The sequence below is a fragment of the Pterocles gutturalis genome, unplaced genomic scaffold, assembly GCF_000699245.1.
Source record: "Pterocles gutturalis isolate BGI_N339 unplaced genomic scaffold, ASM69924v1 scaffold34535, whole genome shotgun sequence".
NCBI lineage: Eukaryota > Metazoa > Chordata > Aves > Pterocliformes > Pteroclidae > Pterocles > Pterocles gutturalis.
The window spans coordinates 1-19,715 of record NW_010144509.1 but is presented as its reverse complement, the minus strand read 5'-3'; the positions used below and the strand labels follow the sequence as shown (position 1 = coordinate 19,715).

Sequence of the window (19,715 nt, the reverse complement as noted above, 5' to 3'; positions counted from 1 at the left end):
CTGCTAGACTGCAATCCCTGGCAAGCCAAGTTTTCTTCTTTTCTATTTGAGAGAGATTTTGAGGAACCTTGCCTAGTTTTCATTTTAATTTGGGCATACTGGGGAGTTTTGCTCAAAAACCTGGAAGGAAAAAGGCATTTCAGCCCACTTCTGAAACACATCAGCTGCGGCTCTTAGCGTCAGACATCAATCTGTATGTATGTATGTATGTAGCGACAGGACAAGGGGTAATGGATTTAAACTGGAAGAGGGCAGATTTAGATTAGATATTAGGAAGAAATTTTTTACTGTGAGGGTGGTGAGGCACTGGAACAGGTTGCCCAGAGAAGTTGTGGATGCCCCATCCTGGAGGTGTTCAAGGCCAGGCTGGATGGGGCTTTGAGCAACCTGGTCTAGTGGAGAGGTCCCTGCCCATGGCAGGGGGGTTGGAACTCGATAGTCTCTAAGGTCCCTTCCAACCCAAACCATTCTATGATTCTGTGATTCTATCTGCCTAGGAAAAGCTCTCATAAAGATGTTGTGGAAGTCAATACACTGACAATATTGGGTTTCACTTGTTATAGTGAGGATTTACATCTTCCAACAAAAAATTAAGATTTGACAGGTAGGCCCGTAGCTCTGGGTAGATGCAAGTGCTGCAGTGTCCCACCTAGCCCATCTACTCATCTCCTTCTTTGGAAGAATGTCTGAGAAACCAGCCCAACTTAAAGCCCAGACAATTCCCCATGCAGACACATTGCAGTATGGATCCATGGGAATTGCTCAGATGGGGATTTTTCGTGTCCTTTGTGAGTATAGCAAAAAAATGAGGATCGCTAGCAGGGAAAGGAGCAATCTGAACTATAGAGAGGACGAAGTAAGTAACAAGGACCTTCTTGCACGTCTAGCCTCTGTGGTTCAGGTGCTGCAGTCAGTGAAAGATGGAAAACTCCAGCAAAATGTGGCCAAAATAAACTCCAATAACCTTCCACCACAGCAAGAAGTTTTGAGAGCTTTGGCTTTACTTCTCAATGAAAATAAAAATGAAGTCAGTGAGACTGTGGCATCACTTCTGACAGCTACTGCAGAAAACAGGCACTTCAGGGAGAAGGTAAGTGGCAGAAAATCGCCTATCACGTAAGACACCTGTATCATCATTACATTTTTTTCTGTCTATGTCTCGAATGTCAATGTGTATAAAATAAGTGCTCCAAGCTTGATTTAAACTGGTCCAGGGGGATTGCCTGTCTAATTCTTCTGCAAATATCCAGGTCTGTTTCTGTCCTTATGCCAGTCTGCTTCTACCTGTCATTACACCAAACAGGTACTAACCGAAACTCCACAAATACTTGCTGAGTGCTGTGCTCTTCAGCTGTCTTCCACATTTCAGCATTTCTGCTGGCCTGTCTCAGACTTGGCTTCAGTCCAAGGCTTCAGGGCAACAGTCCCCAGCATCATCAATACACAAAGATGTAGGTTTGAGATTTCTTTTTTTTTTTTTTTTTTTTTTCCCAAGGGAGGCTGTCATCTATGGGACCTCCCACCATTTCTGGAGGGAATGGACTGCCTCGGGTGAACTCAGCTCAACTGTGAGATCTGAGTCTATCACAGACACTGAAGGCAAAATTAAACACAGAAATCAGAGAGAAGGTAGAAGAGAAATAAGAATAAATTAGGGGTCAGGTTCTACCATTTCATCACATTTTTTTCTATCCTTCTTGTCCCCTGTCAGGAGAGAGTAAAAGAAAAGGCGGAGAGGCAGAAGGAAGGCAGAGGAAGGAGAAAAAGGAGCTCACTCTTTGCTGCTCTTCTCTGTCAATTGAGTTCCCTCTTTGCTTGCCCTCCTGCTTCATCTTTAATTTTTGCAGCCTCTTGGTGTCTCATACAATCCTTCTCCCTCCCCAGCTTCATGGAGGCAGCATCTCAGGGAAAAAAAAAACCTTCTCCTGGAATAGGCGTGTGTAGCTGATACCTGGTTCACTGCCTGCAGGAAGGACCACAAGGTGCCTTGTATGAGGGCATTGTGCCACATTATGCTGCAGATGACTCCATTGTGCAGCCAACTGCCACCGACATTTGCGGTTCACACTGGTTTGGTTTGTTCAGCAGTAGCTACTAATTTCTAGGACCAAGCAGTAAACTGGTTGAGCAGCACATGCTAACCTTGTAATAGTTCCTTGCAGTTTCCCTGAGGTCCATTGCAGCCCATGCATTACTACGCCTGCAGAAGAGAGACCATCTCAAGGGTCAGATTGTGAGCTATTTAGACTCCAAGGCCCAGTTAAAGCTCTTTGGCGACTTATGCAGAAAGGCCCTCAAGGGTGCCAGATTGTGCTTCTCACTTTAATGTGAACTTTTCCTCATCAAAAGCTGACCTCAGGTTACTAAGCTATAACTAGTGGCCTGACCTGGATCTGCCATAGGGAATCATCTCACCACGTTACCTGTAGCAGGGGCTGTGCCTCTCCATCCCACGTGTTTGCTGTCAGGGAGGCAGGCTGCAATCCCTCTCCCTTTAGTAAGGCAGCAATGCCTCCACACTCCACCCTTGTGCTCCACACAGGCACAGACATTTTCATTGCTAATCTCTTTATCTGTTTTCAGGCTTTGATTTATTACTGTGAAGCACTAACCCAGCCCAACCTCCAGCTGCAGAAAGCAGCTTGCTTGGCTCTAAGATACCTCAAGGTAAGAGACAAAGAATTCACTGTGACACTCGGCTGTACTTTAAAGAAAGGACATCTGATAGGTACCAACAAGGGTACTGGGGAAACTGCAATAGCAGCAGCAGTAGTATTTTTGTTTTGCATTGCTGCACTGTGTCCTTTTGCAGATACCATGCTGTTTGGGAACGGTTTAGAAGCTTCACAGCAAAAACAGCTGGGTTCTGCAACGATGACAAAGTTTATCTTTTGCATATCATCTTTTCCTCCCTCTCATATTGACTTTAGGAGAGTTACTTCCACATCGCAGAGAAAAAAAAGTATTCAGCTATAGAGTACTGATTGAGAGGGGAAAAAGCCCCATCCTTTCCCAGGATAAAATTATTTTTAATGCAAGTGAATTGCAGCAGTAGAAGAGAAACGGAGAGACAGGTCACAGCTCATTTTGTGACAAATAACTGGTACATCTTCAGCTAGCATCTGGTAGCATTTCTGCATTTCGTCCCATGATGAGAAGGAAAAATGCACTTTTGTTTTGGCTGTACAGAGCCATGGGAAGCAGCAGTTGCCCAAGCCCAACTGATCTGGGACACTGGGGCAAAAAACGTGTTCCGTGAGACAAACCCATTGCAGACTGACTGTTTCTCCCTCAAAACTGTCCCCTGGAGAACACAGGTCTAAAATGTAACTTCATCGCAGCCAGAACTGATACCATCCAACACATAATCCAATATTGTTTAAAAACAAAAAAACTTTTCCCTTAAGTGAGATGCTAGCAGGCATCCCTGAGAGGCAATGGTGAGGGGCATTACACCTCTGCTGCATGCAGGGCGGGGTGGGATTTTTGATCTCTCAGGAAAAGGCAGATTAGGAACTGGTGGTGGGAACTGGAGCTAGACCCATTTAACTTGAGTAGTGTGGCTCCAGTACATCCTGAGTAGTGAGAATGGCAATTGCTTGGGAAAAAGAAAAACACTGGGGGGAAGTATCCCCATTTGGGATCTTCAAAGAAAAAGCTGAAGCCTTTCTGGAAGATATTATTTCAGAGATGGGAATGCTACAATGCATAGGTGACTGTGGATGAGCTAGCCCAATGGCAGTCTCATCGACGTCAAACCACACTGGCTGCACAAGGTCCCACTGTGAGTCCCCGAGAGGTTTTGCAGATCGCAGCCAACTCTGCGTTGCTGTGGCCCCATCGCTCATAAGCAGTCGAGTTGTAGTCACCAGTATGCACCCAGCACAGACTTGCCCCAAGTCAAGACCAAGTGGCCACGTTGAAGACAGGCTGGTGAGATGTAATGTCTGTGGTAGCACAGCCCTCATTCAGAGCATTGTAGACCAGACCTGTGCCCCTCAGATCGACAGGGCTCATACAAATACCGACTCCGTGGCTCAGTGCATCTCCGGTGTCACGCCTGGGGCAGTACCTGCCCTTCTTTCACTCATCTCTCTCATCATATTAAATAGCCTGCCAGAGACACAACGGTGGCTGTTCTCCCCAAAGGCCTGACATTTTTATAACAGAGACCAGGATTATTCCTTGCTTTCTTCCAAAAGGCAAAAACATGTCAATGTTGGTGAGTACAGGCGTCGCTGAGGAGCCTGCAGTGCAGCGCGTGGGCTGGCCAGCCAACATGCCCCTGTTGATGCAGTTAGGTGAGAACAGCCTTCTCAGACCTACCAGGTCTGACATGCTCATTCCCTTGACACCTGTCTCCTGTTTGTCTCCCTGCCATACCCTTACCTTGGGACTTCTATGGCCTTGTCCTATGGCCCATGACCCAGCCTACAGTCAGAAGTGGCAGACAGAGCTGGTCAGCCAGATTTACGCACATAGGGTAGGAAAATCAGAAAAGGTCCACACTGACAGCAGAAAATATGCCTCCTTCTAGATGCTGCCCCTCAGGGAAATCCCGTTCCCCGTGTCCCTATCAAGGCCCTTGCCCTGGAGTAGGAAGGACAATGCAGAGGATGGTCACCATTTCCACATAAGGTTGTGAAACAAAACCAGAGCATGTGGTGCTAATGTGCTTCTTTTTGCACTTTCCAGGCTACTGAGAGCATTAAAATGCTGGTCACACTCTGCCAGTCTGACAACGAAGAGATCAGAAAAGTGGCATCTGAAACCCTGCTCTCACTTGGTGAGTTCACAGAGTCACAGAATGTTAGAGAGTGGAAGGGACCTCGAAAGATCATCTAGTCCAATCCCCCTGCCGGAGCAGGAACACCTAGATCAGATCACACAGGAACACATCCAGGTGGGCTTTGAATGTCTCCAGAGAAGGAGACTCCACAACCTCTCTGGGCAGCTTGTTCCAGTGCTCTGTCACCCTTACCGTATTTTTTTCTCCTATTCAAGTGGAACCTCCTATGTTCCAGCTTGAACCCATTGCCCCTTGTCCTATCACTGGATGTCACAGAGAAGAGCCTGTTTTAGAGCAGTATTTCATTTTCTTTTTTAACAGAGCACCATGTAAGACATCTGAGTTATACAAATGTGAGACACTAAATCAAAACACAACCTAGAGACTCAAACAGGTTAGAAAATATATATTCTTAGAAATAATTCATTTTGAAAATCATTAAAATGGGCCAGAAAGAGAGCAATTGAATTGTGTGAGCCTGGAGGGGGAAGTAGAAAAGGAAAAATAGCAAAGGATAAGTTGACAAACAGAAATAATTTATAATGAATTTGAAAACCAAGCAGCCCTGAGGAAGCAGGACCAGCACACTGCCTGCTGTGTATCATATGCCCACCTCTTGGGGATCCCCTCCTATAAGCCCTGTAGTGCCACTGTCACACTCGCAAGTGCCATTAGCACTGCCAAGTGTTCATTTAATCTAAATTATCTTTATATGCTTATTTGGACAGACCCTAGCCTGCAAGTGCTCCTTCATACAGCACTTCAGGCACCTTGCATTGACCTTCATTTGTCCTTGAGACAACAGATACCCCGTTCAGTTACCTGTAATCTGGCTGTGTAGCAGTGTGTGACTGCAAGTGTGGCTGCACAGTTTCAGGGCCCCGGTACTTCAGTGGCACTGAAAAATTGTATTTTTCGGGCCTTTCGGCTAAGCATGAATTTCTGCTCCATTGGCACTGGGGTTTGTGTCCATCTCTGATTTTAGTTATGCAGGCTCTTCAAACATGCTCTCTTTCATTCACCAGTTCAGCAAGAATTCACTCTGCTGTTGGATGTGTTCTTGCTTGGGTTATAAACCAGATAGTCCAGGGCCACTTTTGTAAACTCTGGGAGACTGTACTGCCATTCTTCTAGACGACATATGGAAACCACTTTTGCTCCTAATGGTCAATTCAACACACTAGACTCAGTGCTATCTTTAGGTGCATACAGCTGACAGTACCGAAGAGAAAAAGGTTTAAGAGACACAAATAATTAAATTTAGCAAATATCTTGCTTCCTCTTTTATGGCAGTACATAAAGAAGTGAATCTAGACACATCTTTACTTAAGGTGCCAGGAAGTGAGAAGTGGGTAAACTTTATATTGTCCAAAGCAGAAGCAGATAAACATCATCTGCCTCAAGTATATCACAGCTGCAGCTGAGACCTTGACAAGCACCACAGGTCACTTAGTAAGACAAGCGTACAGATACTGTCATTGAATCATAGGAGCCACGTCTGCTTCTGTTTGCTGTAGATAAAACCAGCAAATTACATGAGAAAATGAAAAATAAAATAATGCGAACATTCAGAGAACACTTATTTTTTCCCACGTAATTTCTGACGTTGCCTTCAACAAGATAAGTTTTAAGAAAGGGAAGAAGTTACAGGCAGATCAGCACTTTCTAACAGCAGCAAATTCAGTATTTTAAGTGTTGCAGGGCAATGCTATAATACATTATTATGCTTTAACATTCTGCATTCAGGTGAAGATGGGAGACTGGCATACGAACAGCTAGACAAATTTCCCCGGGAATTTGTTAAAGTTGGAAACCGCCGTGGAACTGAAGCTGCCACAGCTTTTTAGGTGGAAAAGAACCTGCCTACATTTAACAGTCATTGAAGTAGAATGGAGCTGCACTTCAGCGTGGGGAGCAGAAGGGAGACCTTGAAGAATTCTATGAGAATGTCCCAAAATGTAGCAATTTACAGACTTTTTAAGGAAAAGCAAAATCTAAAATCCAGCTTAAGAGTTCCTATTGGCTCCCCTTTGCAGCTCATGATGGAACAGTTGGATATTGAGGAGCAATACTTTGACTGATTCATAACAAATAATGTAATTGCAGTTATTCAGCCTCAACAAACTTCTGTGAGTTTTTAGAATTTGCCATCTTCATATATGTTACCAAGTATTATTTACTTCCTTGAAGTTGTTGTGAAAGCTTGAGACACGCAATACTATATCTAACAAGGACAAGTAGGAGGCCACCTGAGCAGGACTGCAAAGAAGCTTTCTCTTCAACTGCAAGCTAAGCATCTGCTTCCATGCAGCGTCCCCAGCAACACTCCAGCAGCAGGGAACACCTCTCAGCCTTCTCAGTTTGGTCTCAGTAATGAAATATAGAGCAAGTCTTCAAGTTTTGCCTCCAGAAACAGCATGATGTAAACCCTGGGAGGTGTCACTTTGGCGACTCATTCTAAATGCCTCCACTGGTCTTTTATTTCCTTTCTTTTTCCCTCCAGCAACAAGCCATCATTAATCCAGAAATTTGTGAGGGGGATCAAGCAATCATGTAGGTTTTCAAATACTAAAGGAAAAGCTAGAGCACACTTATTTATTCCAAGAAGAAGAAGTGAATGCAGCTAATTGCACAAGTCCCCAAAGCCATTTTGTCCTGTAAGTTGTAGGGAGGATTGGATTTTATACACCGTAATTAGTGGATCATAGCTTCTATAGAGTGATTTCAATATAAAGAACTAGAACAAATGAAAGTGGACCTCAGAGGCAGTAATGAAGTGAATGCGCTCCCCCCCTCACTGCAAGGATGAAAGCAAGTGCTTCAAGCTGTTGATTATGAGCCTTAAGTTAACAGAGGAGGTGAATAGAATTTAACAGAAGAGTGTTCCTGTACTGTGTTCATTGTGCATGAAATGCTATTTAGATGTCAATTAAAAGTATGCAAATTTGCATATACTACATAGAAAATATTGCAAACAATTCACATCAAAAAGAAGCCTCAAGCACCAAACATATTGGCCTGCAGGGGTTTTGTTTTGGTTTGTTGGTTTTTTGTTTGGTTGTTTTTTTTTTTTTTTTTTACTGTGAATGTTGCAACAATGTACATATCTGTATATTTATAAATATATATTCTTCCTTTAATTAAAAAAGTACATTTTGTACAGTTCAAAATGCTTACTTGTTTACTGAGGGATATAGATTCTTTTTGCAGAAGGTGAAATAACCATGTTATGGTTTATATACCATGCCTATTCCATCATCTGAATTCTTCCAAGGTGTCCTTTTGTACCAAGACTTTTTTTTTAATTTTTATTTTTTGCTTTTAGTTTTGTGGCATTTGTACTCACCATATTTCCTATCACATTTAAGTTATAATAAAGATTATTTTTAAATTACTAAGCACACTAGTCCATATGCATAGTCACTCTATCAGCAGCCTCTCCACCGTGAGGTTCGTACAACCTTCAAACATCATGCAGGTCAGCTCCCCATACCATAAGCAGCATAGTACAAGACATCTGCCTGCAGCTGGATTTGGGGCAAAGCATTAGGGAGTTGTTTTTATTCATATTAGGGGAAAAGGCTTGTAGGTAATATTTGTCTTTTCAAGCTTGGTCATCAGGACAAGACTTTACAACAATCTCAAAAATTTTAGCTAAATTATGTATTATGTATATAGAAATAATTTACTATATGAAATTTGTTAAAAGAACATTAAGATCTTACAAAAATATTTAAATTAGAGCAAGTGAACAATACTGGTAGCAAGGACTACTGCCTGAGGGTGGGCAGAGAACTGCAGCTTCTTGTGCAAGGGGACAAATGATGCGTACTAGCTTGTGTTTTACTACGCACAACTTCTGCATTTTCATCTTTCTGCTGGTGTAAGGGGCATGCTATTTTAGTAATCAAAATAAACACACAAACCACAAAAGTAAAAAGGAAAAATAGAGAAGGAATGAAACTACAGTGAAAGCAGACACTCTTAGTGGTACCTCCATGAGGTGAGCCAAGGAATATTTTTAAAAAGCCACTTTAAACTAAATGCTATTTTGGAAGCAAGGAGACAACTGTGACCCCCTCAGTGTTCTTTCTCCGATTGCTCCAAAGTGTGTGCGCACACCCTTGCTCCCATCCCAGAGCATCAGCAAGAGGCATTTTAAAAAGAAAATGAGAACATCCTTATATTCCCATTTCTGTCAAAAGCTTGCTTGTAGTTTGCATATCACAGAACAGAACACAATTTTGTTAAAGCAAAGGCTATGATGGCATTGGCTTGCAAGTGCAACATTCTGAACTGTTGCTTAGGAACCAGTGAGATGAGTTTACTTTCAAGCAAGCACTAGTACCCTGCATTTCCAGCTACTCCTAGTTTAAGTTTGGAACAAAACAGCTTTGTGCATCATTGAAGGCACTTACCAAGAAAGGCTCCGCAAGGACTAGCAGAAAATACGCTGAAGAGGCTCCAGGACTGTTACCAAACTTCTGCCCGTTACTTCTTCCCTTCTGTGAAGACACACTTGCATCAAACGGAAGACGCTCCTTTTCCTCTTACCAACATTCAGACTTAACAGCACAGATGTGGGGAACACAGAACTGCAGAAAGCCAAAGCTGCAGAGAGCACAGGACTCCTCACAAATATAGGTACCATGTCAAATGGAGCTTATATCTACTTATATCTACCCTTCGAGAAGTTTATTACCCTAAGACTGATCTGCTACACCACTGTAACCATTAAAAACCATGTATACAGGTCATACAAACCAGACAGGAGCAAATTCTGCTCCCAAAGTCAACAAGGAAATTCACAGGAATTCTAGTGTGAACAGTTAGACCAAATTTAGTTCCTGTTGTGGTATCCAAGACTGAAAAGCTTGACCCTAGGATACAGATGTATAGAGGCTAAATTTCACTTTGAGCATTAATAGTGTTTTAGAAAAATTAATAAAACAGAGAATCACACCCTAACATGGTTCATTACATTAAAAAAATCACATTCAATTTAAGAACAAAACTAAACAAAATCCTGTAAGTTTCTGCCCTCAGGGTAACAAACCCTTGAAAAAGTAAACAAACCTTAAAGCTTCCAAAACCAGAAGGCAAATAAAAAGCACCAAACCACATATTTGTCTCATAACTTAAACATTATGTTCCCAGAGCTGACAATGCTGCCATTTCCTACCACATTCATGCAAGAGCACTTCTTTGTAGAGCAGGAAAACACAGATGCATAGAGGTGAATGTAACAAGACAGATGCTTACCGACTAGCAAAGGAACCAGCAGGCAGCGATTGTAAAACCCTGTTTATAACAGCTGCAGCAGGTTGACTCAAACGAATTTAAAGGTCTGTGCCACTCTAGAAAAGTATCTTTGGAAAAAGTTCCTGTACCAAAATAACGTGGCAGCAGTGCAGACTGAAGACATGGGGAGCTCACCAGGAAAACTGCGCCCAGGAAAGGGGTCTGCCTGAGGATTTTGTTGGTGGCTTATTCTTATCTCTTGTGTTTCATCATTCACTACCCCAGCACACTTATCTCTCTGCATTCTGCCCGGGAGATATAAACCTGTAGCACTTCTATTGTACTCTAGCTACAGCAGCAGCTTATGTCAGGCTGCCCAGAGTTTCATGCAGCTATCAGTAAGACTCCTCCCATACCCAGCATACCTTCAGAAACGCTGTCTGCTATAGCTTTACCCTATGCTGCAGTCTGTTATATACTGATTACTACTGACTTTAAGCATTCAAAACTAGGAGTCAATAGGACTGCCAGACTGCTTAAGTATGGACTCCTGCTTCGCTGACTTGCAATGGAATTGTCCTGATGATAGCATCCACAACAGCCCCCCTCCCCAAACGGCTGTGATGCCTCTAAGGGTACAGAGGTGTGTCATACCCAAGGGTTTGACCTTGAACACAGGTGAACACATTTCATCACAGCCAGTTGCTGGCAGATTGACAAAGCAGCAGCAAATTAAATTTTCTTAGAACACCATTATCATTTGCTGAACTACTTTGTGTTATTGCAAGAATGGAAAGAACACACAATAAACATTGCCTGCTGAATAAAATGTTGATAACAACACAATTCAGTCTGAAGAACAACAGAGCAATTGAAACACAGCCTTGGCAGATTTACAAACCTTCTGCTCAAAATCTCAAATCCCATTCTGAAAAGAAAACAACCCTTTTCCTTGCAAAAATCTATGACCAACTTTGTTACTTAGGCTGCAAACAAGCTGCAACACATGACAATGCTGTAGCCCCTCACGTAAGCAACACAATGCCAAACAACAAGGAAGTTTAAGTTACTCAGCCAAGTAGTTACTATAGTCTAATTCACTGCTCCACACATTGTCTTAAACACAATGAGTGTTTACCCTAAATTTGTTATTTTTGCTAAACCAATTAAAAGTTCTTCCTCCACAAACTATCCACCCTCCCCACAGTTTGCTTGCCTCTGCTAGTCCCTGTTCCTTCTTGAAACTTGACACCCACAGCTAGCCTGTCTCCCAACGCTTTAAGTCTTACATATCTGAAGTTCTGTCCTGTTGGGACATGAACATTTGACAGGAGAAGTGCTAGGATGCAGTAGATGTATCACACTTCTGAGCAGCCTTAGGATATTCCAGTGAAAGATGAGATTGGGGCCACAGCCTCTGCAATGAAAAGGAGCAAGCATGCTGATCCAGCCAGCGCACAAAAGTATTTATGACTTCTTGGAAAGAAACATTCTGCAGCCAGGTTTCAGAACTGATAATTTTATTCTGATAGACAGTGTTCCCTGTAATATAGCTGGATATGAAATTTCTTTGTCTTTAGTGGTGTTGATTTTCAGTGGTAAAGGAGGTTTTCCCCATATACTTAAACAAAAATAAAAGGTCAGATGGTTGTAGAAGAACTAGTAACACAAATCTATCATTTCTACATATTTGAAAGCCTTTCATACATGCATACAAAAGTTCTTAATATACAAGATACTTCCACCACATGCATGTTTTAATACTCAGGAATTTTCAGGACAGTAAATGAAATGTGACCATTTTAGAACATTTTTAAACAGCGATTAATGCAGCATCACAAAACTTCTGACAACACTTTCATACATTTCTGATCTGGTAGGCAAAGGAAGATTATCTGATGAAGATCCAATACATCTGTGACAGTATGTGTTATTCCTATGCCTTAATTCAGCTCTCATACCTTGTGTTCTCCTACAGCGTGTTTTTTGAAGAGTTTATGCAGTAAACTATTCACTGCTAACAAAATAAAGTTGTTAAAACCACAGTAGCCTTGGTTTGAAGGCTTCTGGTGCCAGTGTATGTATTAGTAAGGGGCCCAGGTCTTTTTGCTGTAGAAAGTTCTTCTGTTACAGAGGTGGGCCAAATGCTGCAACACACACATCAGCCTACATGAAGAACTTGCACAATTTATTTTGTACACAATCCATTTCAACAGAAGTAAGGATCCAGCTACTCAAGGGACTGCCTTGTCTTTGTTATTTAAATAAAATCAATCAAGGCAAAGCACAATATTTAAATCTAATACCCATTCTTCTTGACCATCTTGATGAAAATACCAAGAGCCAGTTGCAGATAATGCATGCAAATTCTGGATTTGTTACTTTCTGGCAGTTCTTTGTTCTAAGAACAGCACCTGTATTACAGAAGTTCACAGAGCAGGAGGTGAAATGGTGGGAAAGAAGTTGCGCTTGCTGTCTGTTGGACTGGTCTGCCTGGACAGCTAATTATACAACAGTGCTTTCTCCCCTTATACAGTCGCTGCAAATGCAAAATATTCCTGATGTTTAAAAATAAAGCCACCTCTAAAGAGTGACTGTTAACTAAGAATAACTTAAACCAAATGGCAGTACATAAAGACTATGACAAGTTAAAATTTATGTTTCCTCACATATTATTGTTGAGGAACTACTTTGACATGAAAACTGCTTAGAATCTAAGATAGGAGAGGTTTAAATCACTTCACAGCATTATCTTTCTTTTGAACAGAAAACCAAGGTTACTCTACAAAGCAGTTATCCAGCATCCAGTTTTTTCTTCCTCTCGAACACAGCATCAGTGCAAGTTAAAGGACACACACCTTTGTCACCATTTCTGCACTGTGATGGAAAGAATTATGTCTAAGTACCCTCTAGAGCACAAATTAGAAGGTGTAATCTTGAGTCTACAAAAGTTCCTAGGAAAATAATGACTCTTCACCTTGTGGTTACCAGATTCAAGGCGAAATGGAAGCCAGAAAGAATATTACTTCCTACAACGGTTCTGACATTCCCTGAACATCATAGCTTAAATCAGTTGTGAAACGTTTATTAATAAACTTACTGACATCCAGAGGGAGCAAATAAGATATGGAAGGACTCTAAAGGTGCCAATCTGCTAGCTCCACAGGTGTGTTCACACATAGGCTGAAGTGCCAATTTGACAATGCCTGATAGATTCATAAGCCAGAATCTTATTATCTCTGCTTCCAAAAGCCACTCAGCTTCAAGTTCTTCATAAGATACTGCAATGGCCACCATCGTTTAAAGCCTGTCCCTAGAATACCTTACAGAACAACTGCTGAGTTCACTCAGGACTGGAAAACCTGTATTCAACTTACTCTCCCCTTCTACCTCAGCGCTTTCAACTGCGAGCATTTTTGCCCTCCAGATGGATGCCAGATAAGGTGCTCCAAGTTTTAAAAACTGCTTTTTATTCCTGTAAACCCTTCAGAACACTGCTATCCTGGTAAAAAGGTGCCTCATCTCTCAGTAAATACCAGAGCAGTACTTTGAAAACAGACATCAAGATTCCTTTCTGAATAGCTCTGAAGTGTAGGCTGCTTTGTCTCCATCTAATTTTCAGTACAGCTGCTGTTAGGAGCAAGAAACCCCACCTTTTCATCATAAGCCAATGGAAGTACTTCTAAAAGAGACTGTCTAATACTTTCTACTTAAGCTCTCATCTGTACATCTTGGAAAATACTCCCTTAAAAGACAGAGGCAATTATTTTAAAAACCCTGAAAAGCATAAGTCTAACTAAACTTTAGATCATGACTCTCACTATCCATTATTGGCTTTCTGAAGCCTCACAAAGCACACATTTTATTTTACTTTCCCTATCCACCAAAACCATTCTGTTCTCCAGAATTCTGGAACTCTAAAGAGTAAAAAACTGACCAGGCACTCCCTAAAAAACTTGAAAGCTTCTATCTACAGTAGTCAGAATTGACTTACATGTAGAACTAGCCATTCCCCACTCAAATAAGAGGCTGTTTTGGTAAGGCAAAGATTTATTATCAATTCTCATGTATCACCTCAGACTAACTGATATTTACACAACAGTTTGAAATACACAGTATTTGCATTTTATACAAGCGACTAAGTGCAGCCTGTAGTAAGTTTTCTATGCAGTATCCAGATGCTCCCACTGCTACGTAATTCCAGTTAAAAACCAACACCTGTAATACTTCCACAAGAGCTTCTGTACCTGAGAAGTTTTAGTGTACCCTTTCAAGAGGAAGCCTGCAATTAAAAGCCACATATATAAGCCTGTTTAAAAGTTGTCATTCCAGTTGCAAATTATTTGCTTCCTTTGAAGCAAAATCTGATATGCTCTCCCTTAAGCAACATACTTGTGATGGCCCTTCTTCAGAAGTGCTGTCTGCATCATCTCCACAGTTAAGCTCTTCATTTTCTTGTTTGGATTCCTCTAGAGCCAGACTCTTCAGTGTCTCAAGATTGTCAGGTGCTTGTCCAGTTAGCCTCTAGAAAGAAACAGAAGACAATGAACTTCGTACTTTTTCTATTAATAGCCAGTGAAATAAGACAGTGCATATTGAATTAGGCAAACAAATTATCTTCATTTTGAGATCATTGATGTCATTAAAACATTCCTCAGTCATAAAAAACTTTAGACACTTGAGTTCAACTCAGATTGCTACCTCTAACTCACAGACCACATCTGCTTTGTTGACTGTTAAATCTTCCTTAGGTTCTTCAGTAGAACAGGTTTTATCTTAGGCAACCTAAAATATGGGAAACAGCTTCCCAAGCTAAATATTACTGGAGTACTATGTAGGTTTAATTTTAGAAAAATGAGTATACAACAGATTAAGTTCATGATTTTTAAGCAGAGATAATGAAGCTACATTAAGTCTAGATGAACTAGAAGACACTGCAGTCTCTAGCACTTGATCAAACCACAAGTTCCTCACCTAACCTGATCTAAGGAAGAAAAACAGGACTGAGAGGCTGCTGGAGGCTTCTGATTGTCTGATGTATCACTTACGGCTCATTAAAGCCTCAGAAGTGAGCAGCTTACAACTAGTAAGTGAACTTAACTGTTGAGGAACTGCAGAGAAATTTCCAACTACATTAGTTCAAGTCCTTCAGTAATTTAATTTCTGCCTGTGGGTTTATCAGTAACAAGCAACACTCCTTGAATACAAAGAAAATTCAAGTGTAGCAAATTAGTAGAGCCTTTCAAGACTGATATAAATAATTGCAGTAACTGAAAATTAATTTCATCAAATTTACTTAAGATTAATCAAGTTGCTTGCAATAATATTCCATTTGTTTGAAACTCCCCAGTCTAATCAGAGAATCAACATACTTGCCAGGCACCCAGCTTCATATCCCAGTTGAGAGCTCAATCCCAACAAAAACAACCTAGCTGTCAATTTCCATATCAAGGTTCCATGGTTACATATTTATCACAGCTTTAGAGGCTGTTACAGACAAGCTACTCCTGGTAGAAGAGTCATGGAATCAGTGACACAACTACCCATCCCCAGGGATTTCTCAGAGGAAGGTGTTTGGAAATTTACAAGTTTATGAACCCTGCAGACTTTGCACATTAGCCCTTTTTGGGCCATGAAACCGTGAAGCCTTGACTTTAAAGAGCATAGGTGCTCTCTTCTCCCTCCCACTGCTCTATTTTGTGTGTCCTTGTTTCAAGCTCAGTTCTTCAAAGGACACAGCCAGTACAAACACTTCATTTAGCCAGCAGCCTCAACCAACCTATTAAGCATTTGAAATTAAGTAATCTCAGAAAAGTTAAAATGAACCCTTTCTTCCCACACCCCCATGTCTAACAAGCAAGTCCTATTCTGTTAGGACAAAAGGCTGAATCTCCCCTTCAGAGAACCATTGCTCTTAGTATTTTCTCAATACTCCTGTGGGTTCTAAAGTGGAAAAAACTCATCCTCTAGAAGTGGCACTATGCCTCAGGATTAGAGCAATCCCACAGGAAACAGGGCAGTAATTCAAAAGGAGGAGTTGCAAGTACACAGAAGTCATGATTCATTAAAAGTATCTTTGATGGTTTCTCACTTTTTCATTCTACAACATTAACTGAAAATTCCCCTAAGTACCTCAATCATGCTGGTCATATAATGGACATGTTCAGCGAGGGACATTAGCTCTTCATTTTCTTCTTTTAGGCGGGCAATTTCACCATCTTTCTGTTCAATTTCTTTGTGCAGCTGAGTTCAAATAACAAAATGTTAAAACGGGAAGACAATAGCCAGTGGTAAAGAGGTTAGTTATCTTTCACTAGCTACCTTTTCATTTTCTTGAAGCACTTCATACAGAGCCTTCCTCCTTTCTTCAGCCACTTCTTTCCAATACTGAGATGAAGGGCTTCCTGAAGTAAGAAGCTACAGTAAGTCTGTGCTAAGACTGAATTCTTGCAATCTTAAGATATCTAACTTGTGTACAAGAGTTCTATAAAGTATCATAGTTAAGAACTCACTCCATATAATGTTCTCCCAGAGATTAGTTGTAAATTTACAACTAGAGACATAGTTTTACAGAAGCTGCCTCAAGCATGGCAGCAGGCTTTGCAAGATGATGGTCACAATTCCAACTGTCAGTCTTAATGCTTTGTGGAAGACAAATCTTGTTCCTAAGTTACAGCCCACACACTGGGTTAAATCAGTCTCCCACTGAACTTGAGATACTTTCAAACTAGTTCTGAGAAACTGCACATGCAGCACACTATGCAAAAACAGACTTTCATTTCAACTTAAGTCACTTGAAATCTCCTATCTAAGCCAAAGTAACAAACCACAGGACTTCTTAGGACTGCTCCACACTGAGTTTATAGAAACCAGTAGCTGAGAACCATTCTGAAACATTAGATACCTATACTGTACTTACTGTACTACAGAGGGTAAGTATCATTAATTCCTGCTAGGCATTATATAAAAACACTAAACCCTTATCTAACTGACAAAGGAACCCTGCTTCACATTATATTCCAATGGGAGCATAGCATTTTATTTTCAGGAATTACCACATACCTTTTATCATAAGATCTACAGCTTGATTAACATCATTCATATCCTCATTTTCTTGCTCCTTGTCCACAGACACCTCAGCTTTACAAGCCTTTGAGGTAAACTTGTTATTCCAGAGTTTCCTTTTGACTGAAGATTTCTTCTGCATAAAACACAGGCAAGTTTAACTTCACAGCAACATCTCATCTTTTTTAAAAATACAAACTTGTAAATCTGCTCACTCATGACTGCAAATAAGTCTTCATAAACCCCACTTTCTTCACATTACAGTTCTAGTTTCCTCAATACCCATAGGTTTAATAAAAGTCCCACACATTTTACTGAAGTACTGAAGTTGCTAGGTTATAATATTGTTTATTACTAAAATAGGAAGCTTAAGTTGTGTCACACTAGTAGCAGATCGTTTTTTAAAATATATTCGTTTTCAGTTAAAAGTTCAAAAGCATTTCACTATGAGTAGAAATAATTACACATCTACAGGTTATTCATACCTCATTACGTCTGCCAACCAGGCAACCTGTTGCTGAAGGCTGAATCATTTTAAGAGTCTGTCTTGGGGCAGCATTGCTTGTGGTGTCTGTGAGGTACTTCTAAAAAGACAAATATAGCTTCAAACAGTTGCCATTCTTCTCTATAGAAACTGAGACTTGGGAATTTGGCATGCTCCATTAAGGTGACACATAATTCATCTTTTCAAGACAAAAAGGTGATACTTTAGTCTATGTTAAGGCTTGTGCAAAGAAGGGAATCTAGTTATTTGTAGCAGAGACAGACCTTAATCACATGAAGCTATGCTCAGTCCCTGCCTCTTAGAAAACCCTTACCCTTCATAAAGGAACTTGAAGAAGTCTTATAGCAGAAATATTCTGACTAGATGTCAAGGCCAGTTACAGTGCAGTGACAGAAGTAAACTTTAGCTGAAGCTCTCAAAGTTGTATTTGACAACAGCAGTATTAAACTTTGGGGGACAGAGACAAAAGCTACTGCAATTGCAAGTTTATGTGGTAATGTGACTTCTGGTAGTACCAGTTTGTTACCTATGAACACACCCTCAAGTGGTGTTTATTTAAATAGATTTGTTGCTTGATTATCCATTAAAATGGATCTAAAGCTTCCTTGCTTCCATCCATCCAGACTATTGTTTTTGTATAAACAGTATGTTTATCACCTTTCCTGTAACACATAAATACCTGTTTCCTGCATTAAAGCTTCTCGATTGGGTTGGTTACACTGCCACCATGGGATAGCAAACAATGGCATACAACCAAGCAAGAAGAGCCAGAATACAATGCCACACCAGCGTGAGAAAGTTACCGATGCACACTGTACTTCATAGGACAAGAGCTCGCCTTTCCCACGGTAGTTTCTGCCACCAATTATCCTGCTGTTGAACTAAAGGACAAACACTAACTGCTGTGGGAACAAGAATCACACCGTGTCAGACACTGCTTGTGCTATTGAAGGTTAAAGTATACTCTGCCAAGAAATTATTGACTGATACTTAACTCATTGCATGTAAGTATCTTAAAAGTACAAAAAGCCACCCTGAGGGCTTTATATCCTTCAGTCATGATAGGACAGGATTACCATGTGTGTAAGTCAGACTTAGGAATTGGCAATTTTCATTAATACCAGAAATTCTCATTACAGTCACTCTATCCCATATGATGGAGGGTTATTAGCCTTGATTCTATATAGTATTTGTACAATTCCAATTACAGCCTACATTAAAAGATTTAACAAAAGAGTCTTGTAGCAGACTAAAGTAGTTTTAAACTTTAGTAGCTTCAAATCTGTCACTCCTTGAAAACCTAAATCCTTTAAGCATTTCCACCAATTCCAAGGCAACTATGGTTCATAAGAGTGGCTTTAGATACAGCATGAATACTTCAGTTAAAGCATGCTCAAGTCAAGACAGATTTAACTCTAAGTAAGTTCATCCCCATGAAGGGCAGACTACAGAACCTACTCTACAAAACTATAGCAGTCAGACTGATTCAGTAACCGAACTAAGGCAGGTAACCAGCACCTAAAAAAAAAAAATAAAAATCACATGAAAAAGTCAACAAGCTCAGCATCAAATTAAAAAGGACTCACTGAGAAATATAGAAAAAAAAAGTCATTAAGTACATATGCCCAAGCAGGACACAGTGTTCCAAAGCCACTCTGCCTGCCAGGAGTTAACTCAAGCCAATAGGACACAAGCCAGGTGGAAACACATCGCAACGGATCCCTTTGTATTTATTCCTTTAGTGGATACATAACTTGTGTCAGACAGAGGGACCATTTCCCAGAGAACTGAGCCCAAACCTCTGAACAAAGCAAATCCTGTGTTTGAGATACTCTTGATGAATTGCATATTCTATTTTCTGTCCCTTATCTGCTCCCATATTTTAGCTTCAAAACTTTAAAGCCTATACCTGCAAAGATCCTGCTGATTTGTCTGCATTCAGTTTCTGCTTCATTTTGGAATTCATAGGATCACTGCAAAAAAAGAAAAAAGTAGTAGCATCTGTCTGCAACTGAAGTTCAGGAACACGAGTTACTGAGCATTACAACTTCAGCTTGTGAACTTTTATGACAGCATTAAAAACTCAGCCACGGATCGCATGGTGAGGAGGCTCCT

General features: G+C 40.8%; 2 protein-coding genes across 3 annotated transcripts in view; one reads left to right on the top strand and one right to left on the bottom strand.

The window, feature by feature from the left end:
* The window catches only part of FAM65B (family with sequence similarity 65, member B), a 36,981-nt gene extending 28,789 nt beyond the window's left edge, over positions 1 to 8,192 (top strand). Inside the window, exons 19-22 of one of the 2 annotated variants that reach the window (XM_010085125.1) lie at positions 888 to 1,090; positions 2,584 to 2,667; positions 4,696 to 4,786; positions 6,536 to 8,192. In XM_010085125.1, coding sequence (XP_010083427.1) covers positions 888 to 1,090; positions 2,584 to 2,667; positions 4,696 to 4,786; positions 6,536 to 6,636 — 479 coding nt within the window. In that variant the 3' untranslated portion in view covers positions 6,637 to 8,192. The remainder of the gene's footprint in view (positions 1 to 887; positions 1,091 to 2,583; positions 2,668 to 4,695; positions 4,787 to 6,535) is intronic. The other variant, XM_010085126.1, reaches the window with a different exon arrangement.
* Positions 8,193 to 14,353: 6,161 nt separating this feature from the next.
* Positions 14,354 to 19,566, bottom strand: GMNN (geminin, DNA replication inhibitor). Its single transcript, XM_010085124.1, has 6 exons — positions 19,510 to 19,566; positions 17,581 to 17,679; positions 17,093 to 17,231; positions 16,352 to 16,434; positions 16,163 to 16,273; positions 14,354 to 14,554 (listed from the first exon to the last, which is right to left on the bottom strand). Exons 1-6 carry the CDS (start codon positions 19,564 to 19,566, stop codon positions 14,354 to 14,356), a joined length of 690 nt encoding a protein of 229 aa, XP_010083426.1.
* Positions 19,567 to 19,715: the final 149 nt, after the last annotated feature.